This window comes from Zingiber officinale, chromosome 7B, assembly GCF_018446385.1.
Source record: "Zingiber officinale cultivar Zhangliang chromosome 7B, Zo_v1.1, whole genome shotgun sequence".
Classification (NCBI taxonomy): Eukaryota; Viridiplantae; Streptophyta; class Magnoliopsida; order Zingiberales; family Zingiberaceae; genus Zingiber; species Zingiber officinale.
In genome coordinates, this window is record NC_055999.1 from 74,080,799 (window position 1) to 74,097,240 (window position 16,442).

The 16,442-nt window shown below is 37.4% G+C and overlaps 1 protein-coding gene across 1 annotated transcript; it reads left to right on the forward strand.

Annotated features, from left to right (window-relative positions):
• The first annotated feature begins 11,802 nt into the window (after positions 1 to 11,802).
• LOC122004441 (zinc finger BED domain-containing protein RICESLEEPER 2-like) lies at positions 11,803 to 15,708 on the forward strand. Its single transcript, XM_042559331.1, has 4 exons — positions 11,803 to 12,152; positions 12,245 to 13,509; positions 13,972 to 14,047; positions 15,597 to 15,708. Exons 1-4 carry the CDS (start codon positions 11,803 to 11,805, stop codon positions 15,706 to 15,708), a joined length of 1,803 nt encoding a protein of 600 aa, XP_042415265.1.
• The last annotated feature ends 734 nt before the right edge of the window (positions 15,709 to 16,442 follow it).

The following is a 16,442-nucleotide window of genomic DNA, read 5'->3' on the forward strand; positions in this document are numbered from 1 at the left end:
TATTAAAGTATAAGTTTTGAAACAAATGAAACAAGCTTCAAATATGTTTAGAATTAGAAAGTTTAGTTTCTTGTTATTTGAAGCATGCAGTAGTAGTTTTATTTGTTTCTTGTTGTTAGATTATTCAGCATGTTTAGCTTTATTTGCTTTCAGCATGCAGTTATAGTTTTATTGGTTTATGAGCATGATTTGCTATACATGTTTAGTATTTCAGCTAGTATGATTCCTTTATTGGTTTATGAGCATGATTAGCTATACATGTTTAGTATTTCAGTTAGTATGATTCCTTTGCTATGTATGAGCATGATTAGCTATACATGTTTAGTATTTTAGTTAGTATGATTCCTTTGCTATGTATGAGCATGAGTAGCTTTACATGTTAGCATTCACTTTTAGCATGTTTTTATTTATATACATGCATATCGAGTTTTTGTGAGTAGATAGCGCTCACTAAGCTTTATGCTTATAGACTGCACTTCCTCCTACTGCAGATAAAGGAAAGGAAAAGATTTAGCAAGGAAGGCGACAAGGTGGTGGTGATGAAGGCGTGTGATGGCTGGACTATGGGGAGATCAAGAGTTTGTTAAGGAATTGTTAAGTCTTTTCTGTTATGAGTTCTTTAGTTTTCTTTAAATGCTATTATTAGTCAAGATTGTAATTAAGTTTATTCCGCATTTGTAGTTGGGTTCTATTGATGGAGTGATATTGTTGTTTGCTATTATTAGGGTAGTTTCCTTCTTTTATTTGTGATATTATACTGCGTGGTTGTGAAGATATATGTTCCAGCCGCCTGTGGCTGAGTATAATTTGTTTGTATTGATGATTTAGTCATCGGTACAGGGGAGACTCTGCCGAAATTTTTCGGTAGAGACTCCTCGTGGTTTTTAATTATACCGGTTAAGTAGAGTTAGTAGTTAAGTAACGGTCACTCTTAGAGAGTATTAGAGTAGTAAGAAGGGTGGTCGTTACATTAGAATCCATTAGAATGTTACTAAGTTATGCAGCTCATAAGGGATTCAAACTATACCAAATGGACGTTAAGTCTGCCTTTCTCAATGGACTAATTAAAGAAGAAGTTTATGTAGGTCAGCCTCCTGAGTTTGAAAGTCTAAAACACCCTGATTATGTTTTTAAATTAAAGAAAGCACTATATGGACTTAAACAAGCTCCCAGGGCATGGTATGAGAGGCTAACATCTTACTTAACATCTAAAGGATTCAAACAAGGTCAAATTGACCCAACCTTGTTTGTTAAATCATTAAATACAGACATATTTATTGCACAAATATACGTAGATGATATAATATTTGGCTCAACAAATTCAGAATTTTTAGAAGAATTTATTAATCTAATGGAAAAAGAATTTGAAATGAGCTTAGTGGGAAAATTAACCTATTTCTTAGGATTACAAATCAAACAAACAAATGAAGGAAATTATATTTATCAACATAAATACACCAAAGAATTACTTAAAAAATTCGGAATGGAAAATACAAAAGAAATAAAAACACCTATGGCAGTAAACACAATCTTAGACAGTGACCCAAATGGAAAACCAATTGATTTAAAACACTATAGAAGTGCAATAGGTAGCCTACTGTACTTAACTCGATATTTTATTTGCAGTTAGTATGTGTGCTAGATACCAAACTTGTGCTAAGGAATCCCATTTGACACAAGTTAAAAGAATTTTTAGATATCTTAAAGGAACAACAAATGTGGGAATCTGGTATCCTAGGACAAATAATTTTAAACTAATAGGATATTCTGACTCAGATTATGCTGGATGCAAATTAGACCGCAAAAGCACAAGTGGTGGATGCCAATTATTAGGTCCATCACTTGTTAGCTGGTTTAGTAGAAAGCAACATTGTGTTGCTCTATCTACAACTGAGTCAGAATACATAGCTATAGGCGAATGTGTTGCACAATTATTATGGATGATGCATACTCTAAAAGATTTCAACTTAAATATCACAAATGTAAAAGTATTAATAGACAATATAAGTTCAATCAACTTAACCAAGAATCCTGTGCATCATTCAAGAACCAAACATATTGAAATTAGGCACCACTTCATCAGGGATCATGTTACTAAAGGTGATATTGAACTCAAGTACATTGAGCCCAAATCAAATTTAGCTGACATTTTTACAAAACCACTCCCTGAAAGTGAATTTAGCAACTTACGGCGAAAATTAGGGATGTGCTTGATAGACTAGGATTCTTTTTAAACTATTTTTAAAATACTGTTTTTTAACTAATAGGTTAAACTTGTTTGTTTTCGAAACTTTCCATTTTTAGATTTTCAAAAACAGTTTTGGCCTTAGGCGAGTTTTGAATCCCTAGAAAGCATGTACCCATAGGACTAGTTTTTGAGCATCTCACCAACACCTTAGGCTTACCTTGCTTGTGTTTGACAAACATAGAAAGGGGTGAGATGCATAGGCCAACTGTCTGGACTTAAGATGCTTATTTCAGTGCATCAGCATAAGTCTGGACGTTAAATACAACTCAGATATTAATCAGATTAAAGTTCATCAGTCAAGTCAAACACTGACTGGTTATAATCAACTTAATCTGACTAACCAAGTGAAAGCTACTATCTTCTGATAGTTAGTTAGTACCTAATTGGTTAGACAGCTGGTTAAATTTAAGTATCAAGTTCAGGGGGAGAAATTAACTTTATATATTTAAAAAAAAAATGTTTTTTAAACTAACTTATTTTTAAAACACCAGTTTTCAAAAAGTTAAAATTAACTAAGTTTAATCCCACCTATTTTTTAAACCTGATTTTAAAAGTTGAATATAGCAAATTTAAACTTATTCAGTTTTTGTAACATATGCTTGAAAATTCAACTTTCCAAACTTAGCTTTTAACAAATTATCCTTAAAAATTTATTCTTACTTGTTTAAATTTTTGCTTTGTTTTTTAAAAATCGAAGTTGAAAATTTACCTTGTTGAAAAGTAAATGTTACTTAAACATGAAAAGTAAATTTGAAAAACCTGATTTGAAAATTTTTACACACTTGAAAAGTTAAACTTAATTAACTTTAAATTTATACTTTTCAAAATTCAACTTGTCTCACCCAAGTCAACTTGACTATTTTTTAACTTGGTGTTAAAAATTGAACCAAACTTAGATATGTTTCAAAATCTTATTACTTTTTACAGTAACTCTACACTATGTTTGTTTACCCTTGCTTATTTTTGATGAATGCCAAAGGGGGAGGGTTAGGTGATTAAGTTAGCTAAACCAATTTGAAAATACAAACTAACTTTAAAACCACATAAATGCATGTTGTTTCTTGCATATGCTTTCACTAACTTAACCAGGTTGTCATTCCATCAAAAAAGGGGAGATTGTTGGTGCGGTTAGCACTAACGATTTAACCCAGGTTTTGATGAATGACAAATAGGTTAAGTTAGTTTTGTTGTTGTCTGACACTTTGATCGAGTGTGCAGGAGAAGTCCAGCTAGGTCGACGGGCTGACCGGATGTCTGGCACGAAGTCCAACAAGGTCGACGGGCTGACCGGATAGCTGGCGAGAAGTCCAAGCGGGTCGACGGGCTGACCGGACGCTTGGCGAGAAGTCCATCTAGGTCGACGGGCTGACCAGATAGCTGGCGAGAAGTCCAAGCGGGTCGACGGGCTGACCGGACGCTTGGCGAGAAGTCCAGACGGGTCGACGGGCTGACCGGACGTCTGGCAGGTAAGTGAGGTAAGTCACTGGAGGGGAGTGACTGCGAGGACGCGTTCCCGGGAAGAGAACATTAGGCGTCGATCCGGCTTAGATCCATTTCGGATGTCTAAGTCGAGATCGTGACTAGATTCCGGTCTCGGAAAGACGGAATCTAAGTCATACTCTTTGCTATTACTTTGTTGAACTTTAATTGTGCTAACAATATGTTTTACAAAATATATATTTTCCTCCGGACTAACGTTTGTCGTGCAGGACGGATTCTGCGGGAAAACAGGGTCCGGGCGCCCGGAAGGAATCCAGGCGCCCGGGAGGCAAACTTTATCCTGATTGCGCATCGCCACGTGGAGCATCTCGGTTTGAGCAGCTACGTCACATTCCAGGCTCCCGGAAGGGATCCAAGCGCCCGGAACAGCATATAAAAGAAGCCCCAGACAGGAGCTTCAGAAGGAATTTATCTGAGAACTCTTCTACTGCTGGTCTTGCTGCTCGATGTTCAGTGCGACGCCAACAACGCTCCGACAAAGTGCTCCTTCCGTTTTTATTTAATTTCCTTGTCGGTATTGCTTTATTTTCACTAGCATTTCCTGTACTTATTCTGTAATCATATTTCGACTTGTTAGTGATTGCCCAACGAAAGTGGTCAAGGACCACGGGCCTTCGAGTAGGAGTCGTCACAGGCTCCGAACGAAGTAAAAAACATCTGTGTCTATTTTACTTTTCCGCTGCGTTTATACTCTAAGTTTTCGAATCGATATTCACCCCCCCCCCCCCTCTATCGAATCTAACGGTCCTACACTATCCCTTCCATATGACAGAAGTGATATATGTGGGCTCCTTGATTAGTAGGACACAAAAATGTATAGTCATACTCAGATGAGTCAATATGAGATATTGAGTTCATTTGTTTGAGTGTGTCTACTTAGAGATCGAGAAACACAAAGATTGATAAGAGGATGACACGGTCTATACCTCATTGATCAATCTAGATATTAAGGATAAATGGATTGAGTCATACAAGATAATAGTCACGGACATATTAGGTTAGATCTCGGCTTTCTTGTCAGTTGGGTAGCAATGATGCATTGTTAGATGTCACTCTTTGCTTATGTATCGAAAATATTGATTTGGATACATTGCCAATGTTATGAGAGCCTAATGGGTCACACACAAAGGACATGTTGGTTTGGAGATGAGTATTTTAGTTTGACTAAAATAATGAGGATGTTAAGATTAATGGGTTAATCAAAAGTGTTGGTATCATCTTTGTAATGATTGACACCTAGTGCTAGTGGGAGATTGTTAGTATTAGCCCTATGAGCCAATTATGAGATGATTAGGATTGGGTTATTGGGCTAATAGTTAATCCAATATAATAATCCAACCCATTAAGTGGAAAACAAAGAGATGTATAATCCGAATTAGGCTCAATTGGATCCAATTATTGGATTGAGTCTAATTTAAATTAGATTCATGGAGTCAATTTAGATTGATGTTCATGAAGTCAATTGGAAATGATAAGGTTCAATAAGTTAGACTCATTGGGTGAACTTGAATTCACCAAGGAAGAGGAAAGGTCTTTTACATGATTTGATCATATAAAAGAAGAAGACTAAAAGACCCTCCATAGAAGATGAAAAGGCTCTTCATGAAAGATGATTAAGATCAATTCATGAAGGAAGATCAAAAGACACAAAAGGGTTATGCCCATTAATAGAGTTTAATGGATCATGAACCAAAGGAACACCAAAAGCCAAATGACCTTTGGTATTCCTTGGATGAGTACAAAAGGTTTGTCTCATTCATTTTCATTAAGAGAATTGGTCTCCTTCTCCTTCTTCCTCCTCTTCTTCCTCTTGGTCGATCCTTCCTCATGGCTGAATCACCTTGTGTGGCTAGCACCACAAAGGTGGTTCTTCTCCGACGGCTTCGTTCGTGTGATGAATGAAGGATGTGTTCGTGTGGATACCATATAGGCGTGGTCTCTTGATCGTGTTGAGATTTGCATCCAAAGAAAAGTTACTGTCGGGATTATGAAGGGCACGCAACAAAGGTATACCTCTCATATAAAAATTAGTATATGTAGTTTTATCCTTCGCATGGATCTTCTGGGAGAGGATCTAGTTAATTTTTCCGCTGCGCTTTCTGCGTGTTTAGCACGCTAGATCCCTACAACAATATCGATTGAATTCCAGGAGGTGCAAATAAGTACTTTCATATTCATCTCCACTTAACTGGTCTTCTTGGATTTTAGAGATAAACCTCGGATTAATGTTGAAATTTGGAATAACAATTTGTGGAAGTACAATCAGATTTAATCCCCTTCTATATCTTAGGGTGGCATAATCTTTCAAAGGTTTATTCGCCATGATTCTATGTTCTTACTTTTGTTGATTCTTCCGCAAATTTAGTCTTTGATGATATGTCCAGTCGATCTCAGGATCAACTGGCAAAAGATCTACAGTAGTTCTTTGCATATATAAGCAAGAGACAAACTAGAATTTATAATTTTAATTCTTAAGAAAGCAAATTGCATAATTAAATGTAGAAATAAAATGCAGAAATGGAAAGATAATGAATAACGAATTAAAGAATTAAAGAAATATAGAATTATCTAGACAAATTTTAATGTAAACTAATTAGATTCAAACACTCAGTCTCCGGTAACAATGCCAAAAACTTGATGTGTTACCGCAAGCGCACGGTTATTGTCAAGTAATAAAATTCATAAGTTGATCCCACGAGAACTGAAGATTAAACGCTAATTGGTTTTGCACTTCGAATTTAGCTAGACAACAATTGATAAACATTGTTTTGGATTTTCAACTAAGATATGAAAATAAAAGTAAAGAAAGATAACAAAGGAAGTCCTTAGTTCAGAAAATGTTTTAGGTCAAAGGTTTCATTGTAATGGTGGATGTTGTACTACGAATTAGTTCATTCCTAGTTTTCTGCTTGTATGTTTATAGGGCAGTCTAAACATCTTCTTTTATGTCATTAGCATCCTCTTATGCTCCAAACTGCTCATGAAAGTGAAGATAAACACTGAGCAGATCTCTGGACGTAAAATAGTAATTATGCTTAAATATAATAAAAAAGGGTGCAAAACACATAGATCATCAACATGAAATATAAGTAGATGTGTGCTAAATATTGTAAAATATTATATGTAACTCATGTGCATCAATGGCATACAAAAACTAAGGAATAGTAGAAGACTAGCTAAGAGAGAATCAAATTTACAAGTTCGCAACGGAGCAAAGGTTGTTGCTGTAGCTATCGAAACTTATTTGCTGAATCTTCCTAGTGGACTAGTTTTGGAATTGGATAATTGTTATTTTTTTCTGCATTAATAAAGAACATTGTTTCTATTTCTTGTTTAAATAGAAAATATTTCCATTTGACTTTTAGTAACAATTATTGTTGCATAACTTTGAATGAAGTTCTTTATGGAATTGGAATATTATATAATGATATATATGTTGGAACCCCAAGGTTATTTTGGTGTGATTAATAAATTAAGTTAGATCCTGTGTGTTTTTAACCTTGTGTCTAAGTGTGTAGGAGCTTAGGAGCATAGGTAGTCGAGCGGAAGACGCAGCTAGCGAGAAAGACAACACGTGGTGCGTTCGAGGGACGAGACACTGCGGAAGAGTACACCGGCAAACGAGAAGGAAGCGTGTGGTGGTTCCGAGGGACGAGAAGCCGGAGCGGAAGACTACTCAAGGAGCAAGAGACGCAGCTAGTGAGAAGGTCGGCACGGGGTGAAACCGAGGGACGAAGACTGCGGATGAGTACCCTGGCGGACGAGAAGGAAGCACACGACGATTCCGATGGACGAGAAGCCGGAACGGAAGCCTGCTCGAGAAGACCGAAAGTTGAGTTTGGGTGAGCCCTATTCCGGATGACAGAGATCACCCAAGCGAGCGGAAGACTCGGTCTGAGACAAACAAAGCCGGAGCAGAAGACCCGGGCTGGAAAAAGTCAACGAGGTTGACTTTTCCTCCGGGCCGCTCGGAACAATCCGAGGCACCCGGAACCCTCCGGGGCGCTCGGAACCCTTCCGAGCGACCGGAGTTGACTTTTTTACCAGATCACGTCAAACGCGATCTGAACAATGGGGGATAAAGTTTTATCCCCCCAGGGCGCCTGGAATCCCTTCGGGGTGCCCCGACCAAGGCTATAAATACAGTCTTGGTGCAGAAGTTTTTCAACAACTCAAGCAATTCATTCTTTCTACACTTGTACGCTTTGTCTGTAGTTAAGCTTCTGTTTTCTGCGCTTCATCATTGTAAGAGGCTTCACCACCTGAAGGAGTTTTTAGTACGATCATTTTCCTTGGATTAACAACTTCCCCAATTGTAACCAAGTCAAATCTGGTGCCTCATCTTTTCTGATTTACTTTCTGTTTAGCTAATTTATGCAAGTGTTAGTCTAAGAGTTCGAGAAAGGTTTTGCATTTTATTTTCAGGCTATTCAACCCCCCCTTCTAGCCAGCCGCCGCGATCCAACAAGTGGTATTAGAGTCGAGAACGCCTTAGGAGGACTAACCACCGACTGAAGCAACGAGATGGCCGGAATGAACATATACCCACCAACGTTCGAGGGGGAGTTCACTTTTTGGAAGCGATGGATGGAGGTTTATTTTAAAATTGATTTTAATTTGTTATTAATAATGACCTATGGTTTTGATATGCCCAAAAACAAAGAAGGAGAAGAACTTGAGGAGCATCAATAGACTGACGAGCAGCGTGATGAATTCATAACAAACGGTAAGGCTGAGTCGTGTCTTTTGAGCATACTACCTGCCCAGGATCTCGACAGAGTCAGAAAATACAAAAGCGCAAAAGAACTTTGGGAAAAGTTCTTGAAGCTCTACGAAGAACCACTTGAAGTCGAATCCAACTCCTCGATGGACACCGAACCACTGTCGGAAGAATCCGAGGCAAAGGAAATTGTCGGAACAACACTCACCACCGAGTATCTACCAGAAGACACAATCAGTTCTTCCACAAAAAGTATCGAGAGCATCAATGAAGGGGGAGCAATGTTGGGAGAAAACAGCCCAATAGGGGGAGAATCAACAGCCGACAAGGTAAGTCAGGTAAGGTCTTCATCTCCTGACCAACTGCTTAATTCGATCAATAAATTATCGAAAGACTTTTTCGAATTAGGAAATGTATTATCAAAAGATTTTTGCAAATTAGAAATTATTTTATCGAAAGGATTTTGCGAATTAAAAATCAAAAACTTATTAAAGACTAGTGGGTTAGAGAAAATTCATGCAACAACTTGTCGATCAAAAAATTCCGACAAACTAACAATAGAAAATAACATGATAAAGGAAATGATATAATTTTCTGCATGCTTAATATTTTTTTGCTTCAAATTTGAAAAATTGTGATTTGGGAAATTATGATAAACTAAAATGAAAATTTAAATATCACAATGTAAAATTTAGAGAATTTGATTTCAATTAAAATGTTAAATTTAGCACTTTCAGCGAGTAAATTAAATATTAAATTTCTTTATGAGGTTTTGTCTAAGGACGTGGTTGTTGCTCCAATAACCAAGAAGGCCTAGTGCCTCGCCACTACCTGAAAGTCAAAATATTGAAATAAAATGTTTAATTAACTTTCTGATAAAGCATTAAAATTTGAATAATACTTTAAAAAGTTGTTTTAAACATATTTTCATAAATATTCTTATGTTGAGAAAAAAAATTTTCATAAATTTTTTACTTAGAAAAATTCTCAGAAAATATTTCTGCCTAAGTTATTCAACTTAGAATTTTTGTTAAGAAAGTTTAAAAAAAAAATTTAACCCTTAGATTTTTTTCGGAACCCCATTTTTTTTTAATCAAAGGGGGAGAAGGAAAAGTATAAGTCTAGGGGGAGGTAGACCAAAATTTAACTTTTCTATCTTTTTGCACTTTATTGGAAAAATAGTTAGTTTATTTTTTTATGTCTAATTACCCTAGCTTAACTTGGGTTGCTCACATCAAAAAGGGGGAGATTGTTGAAACCCTAAGGTTGTTTTGGTGTGATCAACAAGTTAAGTTAGGTCCTGTGTGTTTTAAACCTTGTGTCTAAGTGTGCAGGAGCTTAGGAGCACCGGTAGTCGAGCGGAAGACGCAGCTAGCGAGAAGGACGACACGTGGTGCGTTCGAGGGACGAGGCGCTGCGAAAGAGTACACCGGTAGACGAGAAGGAAGCGTGTGGTGGTTCCGAGGGACGAGAAGTCGGAGCGGAAGACTACTCAAGGAGCAAGAGACGCAGCTAGCGAGAAGGTTGGCACGGGGTGCGACCGAGGGACGAAGATTGTGGATGAGTACGCTGGCGGACGAGAAGGAAGCACGCGGCGATTCCGAGGGATGAGAAGTCGGAGCAGAAGCCTGCTTGAGAAGACCGGAAGTTGGGTTCGGGTGAGCCCTATTCCGGATGGCAGAGATCATCCAAGCGAGCGGAAGACTCGGTCTTAGGGGTGGCAATTTTCCCCAAGGGTTTGGGGCCCCGTGGGGAAAACCCGAAACGGGGGCGGGTTTGGGGAGTTAATTCGGGTATGGGTTCGGGTTCGGGGATTTTTAAAATCCCCGAAATTAAACCGGGGCGGGTATGGGTATGCTATCCCCATCCCCGAACCCGCCCTGGTTTTAATAATAATAATAAAATAAAAGTGAGATAAAAATAAACTAAACAGGAAACCCTACGCCGCCATTCGACATTTCGACGCCTTCCCTTCGCGCATCCATCTTCCCCGAGGCCGATCCCTTCACGCATCCATCTTCCCCGACGCCGATCCCTTCGCCGACGCCGTCCCTTCACTGACGTCGTCCCTTCGCTGACGCCGTCCCTTCGCAAACGCTGTCCCTTCGCATCAATCTTCGCTGACGCCGCTCCCTTCGTCGACGCCGTCCCTTCGCCATTCACCCTTCGCGCATCGATCTCCGTCGACGCCGCCCCCGTCATCATTGATCGCTCCCTACCTCCCGTCCAAGTTTGATCTTTGCTCTAGTCTTCTGTCAACGTCGTCAGCGTACACATCCTCCGATCCTTGTATGTCTTCAACACTTGCTCCCGTTGTCAGTGAGGTGAGCCATATTTCAAGTTTTTGTCATCAACAGTTGCTAGTCAAGGTCATTACTCATTAGAATCGTTGTTCTCACCTCGATGCGCATGCTCTTTCAAATGGAAAGGAGAATCTAGCAAAATTTTCCTTCTTTCCATCTTGATCAAGGGTGAAACCAGGCCTCATTGCTGAATGTTTCAACAAATTAAGCAGTTAATTGCTTTGATATTTTAGAGGAATCACTATTGCTAATCAAATCATCGATCCATGTTGCTTTGGCATAAAAACATGATGTTGATGGTTATGCTAAACTTTATTTATTCAAAATTTTAGTAGCTCAACGACTTTCACAGTTAAGAACGTAAACAAGCCTGGCAGAGATAGTGAACTAGTGATGTCTTTTTTTCTCTTTTACTTGTCTGATAAAAGAAAACAATTAATTAAGGATATATACTCTGTGATAGATTAAGATTGTGCTGCTTTTATAATGATTAAGGATATCAATCAATTAAGAAGACTTTTTTTTAAAAGTATGTTCCTAAAAAAAACTCATCTATAACACTACCTTGTTTTATTAATGTAGGGATTATGTGGATAAGTAGAATATGATTTTTTGATATTATGATATATCCTTTCATATGGAAATTAATGATAACGAGGTTGAGGGTGCTATGCTAACTACTCCAACTGTGGGAAGTGAAGTTCATGCAGCGACTGAATCGCATTCGTAAAATGAGAGTGTTCCAATCGAGGCAAATGAAACAACTCTAAATAACACTTTAGATGTTGAAATTTTGGGTACAAATGGTGAAAAGAAAAGAAAATTTAGATCTATTGCATGGAATCATTTCGAGAAAAAATTAATTGAAGGAAAATAGAAAACAGTTTGCAATGATTGTAAGAAGACCTTAAGTAGTGAAACTAAGAATGGTACCAAGCATTTACTTGACCACATGAAAACATGCTTGCACAAAAAAATAGAAGACCATACAACAATCTCTATTGCAGCCAACAAAATCCAATGTAGGAACAATGCAGCTTGGGACATACCATTTCAACCAAGATCAAGCAAGGGCAGAGCTTGCAAATATGATTATATTGCATGAGTACTCGTTATCTATGGTTGATCATGTTGACTTTAGAAGATACTCTTATGCATTGCAACCAATATTTAAAGTTGTTTCCCGAAACACAATCAAGACAAACATCATGAAGATATTTGAGTATGAAAGAAATAAAACAATGAAATTATTAGACTTAAATGCTAGTCGGATTGCGTTGACAACTGATATGTGGACGGCAAGTAATAAAAAAAGAGGATTCATGGCAATCACTTCACACTTCATCGATGTTTCATGGAAATTACAAAGGCGACTTGTCAGGTAAATTTTTTTCTCTTTAACTTTATACTTGCATTTACCATTAATAGTATTACTATTATCATTACAATGTATTATATTTCTTTTTCTACTAGGTTTATATATGTGTCGTGTCCACATACTGCTGAGGTCCTCACAAATGCACTTGTTGATTGCCTCTTGGATTGGAACTTGGATCGTAAGTTATCTACTTTAACCGTTGATAATTGCACAACTAATGATGCTATGATTGAGCTTTTTCTGGATAAGCTTCCTCCGAATTCACTTATCTTAGAAGGAAAATTATTTCACATGCGGTGTTTTGCCCATATTTTAAATTTGGTTGTGAGGGATGGACTAGAATTAATCAGTGATAGCATTGAAATAATTCGTTATAGTATTGCATTTTGGACAGCAACACCAAAAAGAGATGAAAAATTTATTGAAACAGCTCGACAATTAAAGGTTCCAAGCACAAAGAAACTAGAACTTGATTGCAAAACACGATGGAACTCTACATATTTAATGCTTAACACTGCATTGGAATATGAAGTTGTGTTTGCTCGCTTGAAACAACGTGAGACTTTATATAAAAGAGTTCCCACACAAGAAGATTGGTCAAAAGTGAGAGATATTTCTTCCAAATTGGAGATATTTTTTGATGCCACAGAGTTGTTTTCGGGGACCATGTATCCCACTATAAATATTTTCTTCTCAACTATTTGCGATATTAAGTTGGCAATTGGTGATTGGCTTCTCTCGGATGATAATTTGGTGAAAACAATGGCAACAAATATAAAAGTAAAATTTGAAAAATATTGGGACATAATGAATTGTTTATTGACAATTGGGAGTATTTTAGATCCGAGGTACAAGATGAAGATAGTTCAATTCTATTATCCTCTTGTTTATGGTGATATGTCTTCGTATGAGATTGAAAAACTAAAGAAAAAGTTGTGTGACATGGTTGAAGAGTATGAGAAGAAATCCAAACAATCGCAGAAAGTGAAAAATTCACAATCTTCTTCTTTAAGGCCTCCACTTCCTAAGCGTGGTAGTTATGCTGATAAATTTAAGATGTTCATGGATTCTAATACTAGTACTGAACATAAGTCAGACTTGGATTATTATTTAGAAGAGTCTCTTTTGCCAAGAACAAGTGAGTTTGATATCTTATGTTGGTGGAAGACAAATGGGATCAAATATCCCATTTTGCATGATATTGCTAAGGAGGTGTTGGCCATTCCTGTGACAACCGTAGCTTCCGAATCAACATTCAGTACTAGTGGGAGAGTTTTAAATGTTCACCGTAGTAAACTTCATTCTAAAATTGTTGAGGCTTTGATGTGTGCTCGAGATTGGTTATGGAGTGAAATTCAAGGTATTAAATAGTTTTCAAATGAAATTGTTTCTATTTCTTTATTGTTTTTCATTAAAATATTTGTTATTTATTTTGTCTTATTAGATTCTACAATTTCAAAAGATCAAAAGTTTGACAATGATGCTGATATTGAGATAACTTATTTTTATTATTGTATTAAAGTGTTTAAAATTTAATTAATCTTTTTTTCTATATGTCTTATTATTTTGTAGGAGTCGGAGTCATGCTCACGCATAGTCACAGGCAACAACTCCATAGAATGTTAGAATTACTCCCCTTTTTATCAATTTCAAGAATATATTTCGATAATAATTTAATCTTTTAGAGATTGTTCCCTATTACTCCATAAAATTTAGAATTATTTTCTAATTGTTTTTGAGATTATTGCCTAGTATTATGTGCCGATCTCATTTTTTCCTTTCGGATCGTTCCTATTGTGCCTAGTATTATTTACCTAACTAGGAATTTTTGGATTTTTGATTCGTGAACTATATAGTAATGCTGGTGTTGCAAAAAGCAACTCTGATACCAAGCTGAGGTACGATGAGACAGGTAGAAAAGGATAATATTAGTTCTCTTATAGACTTGCAATTCTTCTATTTGCTTTTTCTTTGCTTTCATCTCATGTTTCTCCTTCCTCTAGAATTGTTCCTGTCGTATGTGCAATTATCTTTCTCCTCTTTGTATCATTGTCTGGTTCTGTGTCAATTGGCTAAGAGAGTCCATATATTGAAGTTTATCACACATTAGTTGGACTATCATTAGTTGTAGCATTAATGAAGAAAGCCTTTGATCTTGAGTAAGATGTGAAAAAGCTAATGCAGGCAATATGTGGTCAACCCATACAGAGTCGTACCTGTATTCGACGGGGCCTGAAGCGCATACTAACCTTTTACTACGATAAATAATGATAAAGTTTAATTTACAAATAATATATATACTAAATACATAAATAAATAAAAAATAATATATTATTATAAACACTACTTGTCTAGTTATTTTAGAGGTAAAAATGTTTATAAAATCTGAATAATCCAATTGTCAGACTTTTTCTTTCTCAATCTATAATATTGATAGTTCATTTAGTGTATCCTGTAATACTGGGACCAATACAATGGTCGTAGGTAGTAGCAATGCGACAAACAGTAACCACCATGCAATTAGGTTGTCGTTCGCACAAGCGACCCGAGTAGCGTGCGACAGCCACAGCGCCGTGCAATTAGGTCACACGAGCAAAGGCCAACAACCACCAGCCCGTGTTGCGTGAGATAGCCACTGCGAGAATCGACGTGATTAGGTCGCACAAAGGGTCGTTGTTGCACGATTAGGATATAATTGGTGTTGCATGTTGCAAGATGAAGAAGAAGGTCAAAGAAGAATATTAGGATTACCTCTTGTTTAGTGAATCCATGCATCGGTAGAAAAAAAAGCCGGAGAAGAAATCACGTGCAAAGAAGAGCAACACTAGAGAAGCAATTGCATTCAAAGAAGAGTCGTGCATCGGTGCGCACCTCGAAGTCATGAGAATAGGTTTAGCAGTCATTTAGGGTTCATGCCTCTCATTTTGTTTTAGGTATAATTAAAAAAAATAGGCCCTTCATTGGGTTGGGCCCTGAGGCGGTTGCCTCTCTGACCTTATGGAAGTTACGGCTCTGAACCCATATAGTGCATATAAAATATGTGGGCATACATGATCAGTTTTAAAAATATTTATATCAATAAAAATGACTAATATATACAAAAATAAGTATATTTTGATATATCTGATTTATCTTTTCACACAAAAATGTATGATCATATGATGCATGACACATGGAAAACCATGTTTTTGTTAATCGATATGTAGACTGCATTTGCCATATACTCCGTTGTGTGATCTTTTGTCGAATCTGCTAGGTTGTCGCACATGAGGCGTAAGTGGTGCCATGATCTTGAACAAGATGCATTCTCTTGTTACTCAATGTAACATTGTGATTTCTTTTTTATGCTTATTCTAGTAAAAAAAACTGTTTTGGTGATCTTCTTGCCACTCTTTTATTGATATCTGAATTGATTTTGTTTTGTTACTCCTGTAATATTGTTTACAGGCCTTTAGAGAACGAGAAGGCAAGGAATGAGTTAGAGAATGGAGAGAGCAGTGGCAGTGCAAATGTTTTGGTGATCCCTAAGGCTTGGCAATGCTATGTATTTTGCACCTGATGTATATGCATTGTTTGGACCTTCATATGATTCTTGAGACTTGGCAATGCTATGTATTTTGCACCTGTTACATATTCATTGTTTGGACCTTTGGCTTTGTTTATTGATGGTGGATTTTGCTCCTTAAATTCTGGAATATTAATCCTTTTTTTTAAACATCATTATACTATTTCATTAACTTTGTTTGACAGATTAAAGAATTAAACTTATGTTGGTTTGAAAAAGGATGGTATTGTTATATTATTGTAATTGGTATTTTGAGAATATATTATATTGTTATATTATTTAAAATGAGATGATATATAATTTTTTTTCTAAAATCGGGGATGGGGATGGGGCTGGGGGTCAGGGCGGGGATGGTATTCCCCGATTAAAAAATTGGGGACGGGGCCGGGGATGGGGATTTAATCCCCGTGGGGTTGGGGTCGGGGATTCCCCGATTAGAAAAAATCGTGTATTGGGGCGGGGATGGAGACGGGGATAAAATTCGGGGGCGGGGATAGGAATGGTAAACCCGCCACCGCCCCGCCCCATTGCCATATCTACTCGGTCTGAGGCAAATGGAGCCGGAGCAGAAGACCTGGGCTGAAAAAAGTCAACAGGGTTGACTTTTCCTCCGGGGCGCCTGGAACTGTCTGGGGCACCCGGAACCCTTCCGGGCGCCCAGAGTTGACTTTTTGATCAGATCGCGCCAAACGCGATCTGAACGTTGGGGGATAAAGTTATATCCCCCA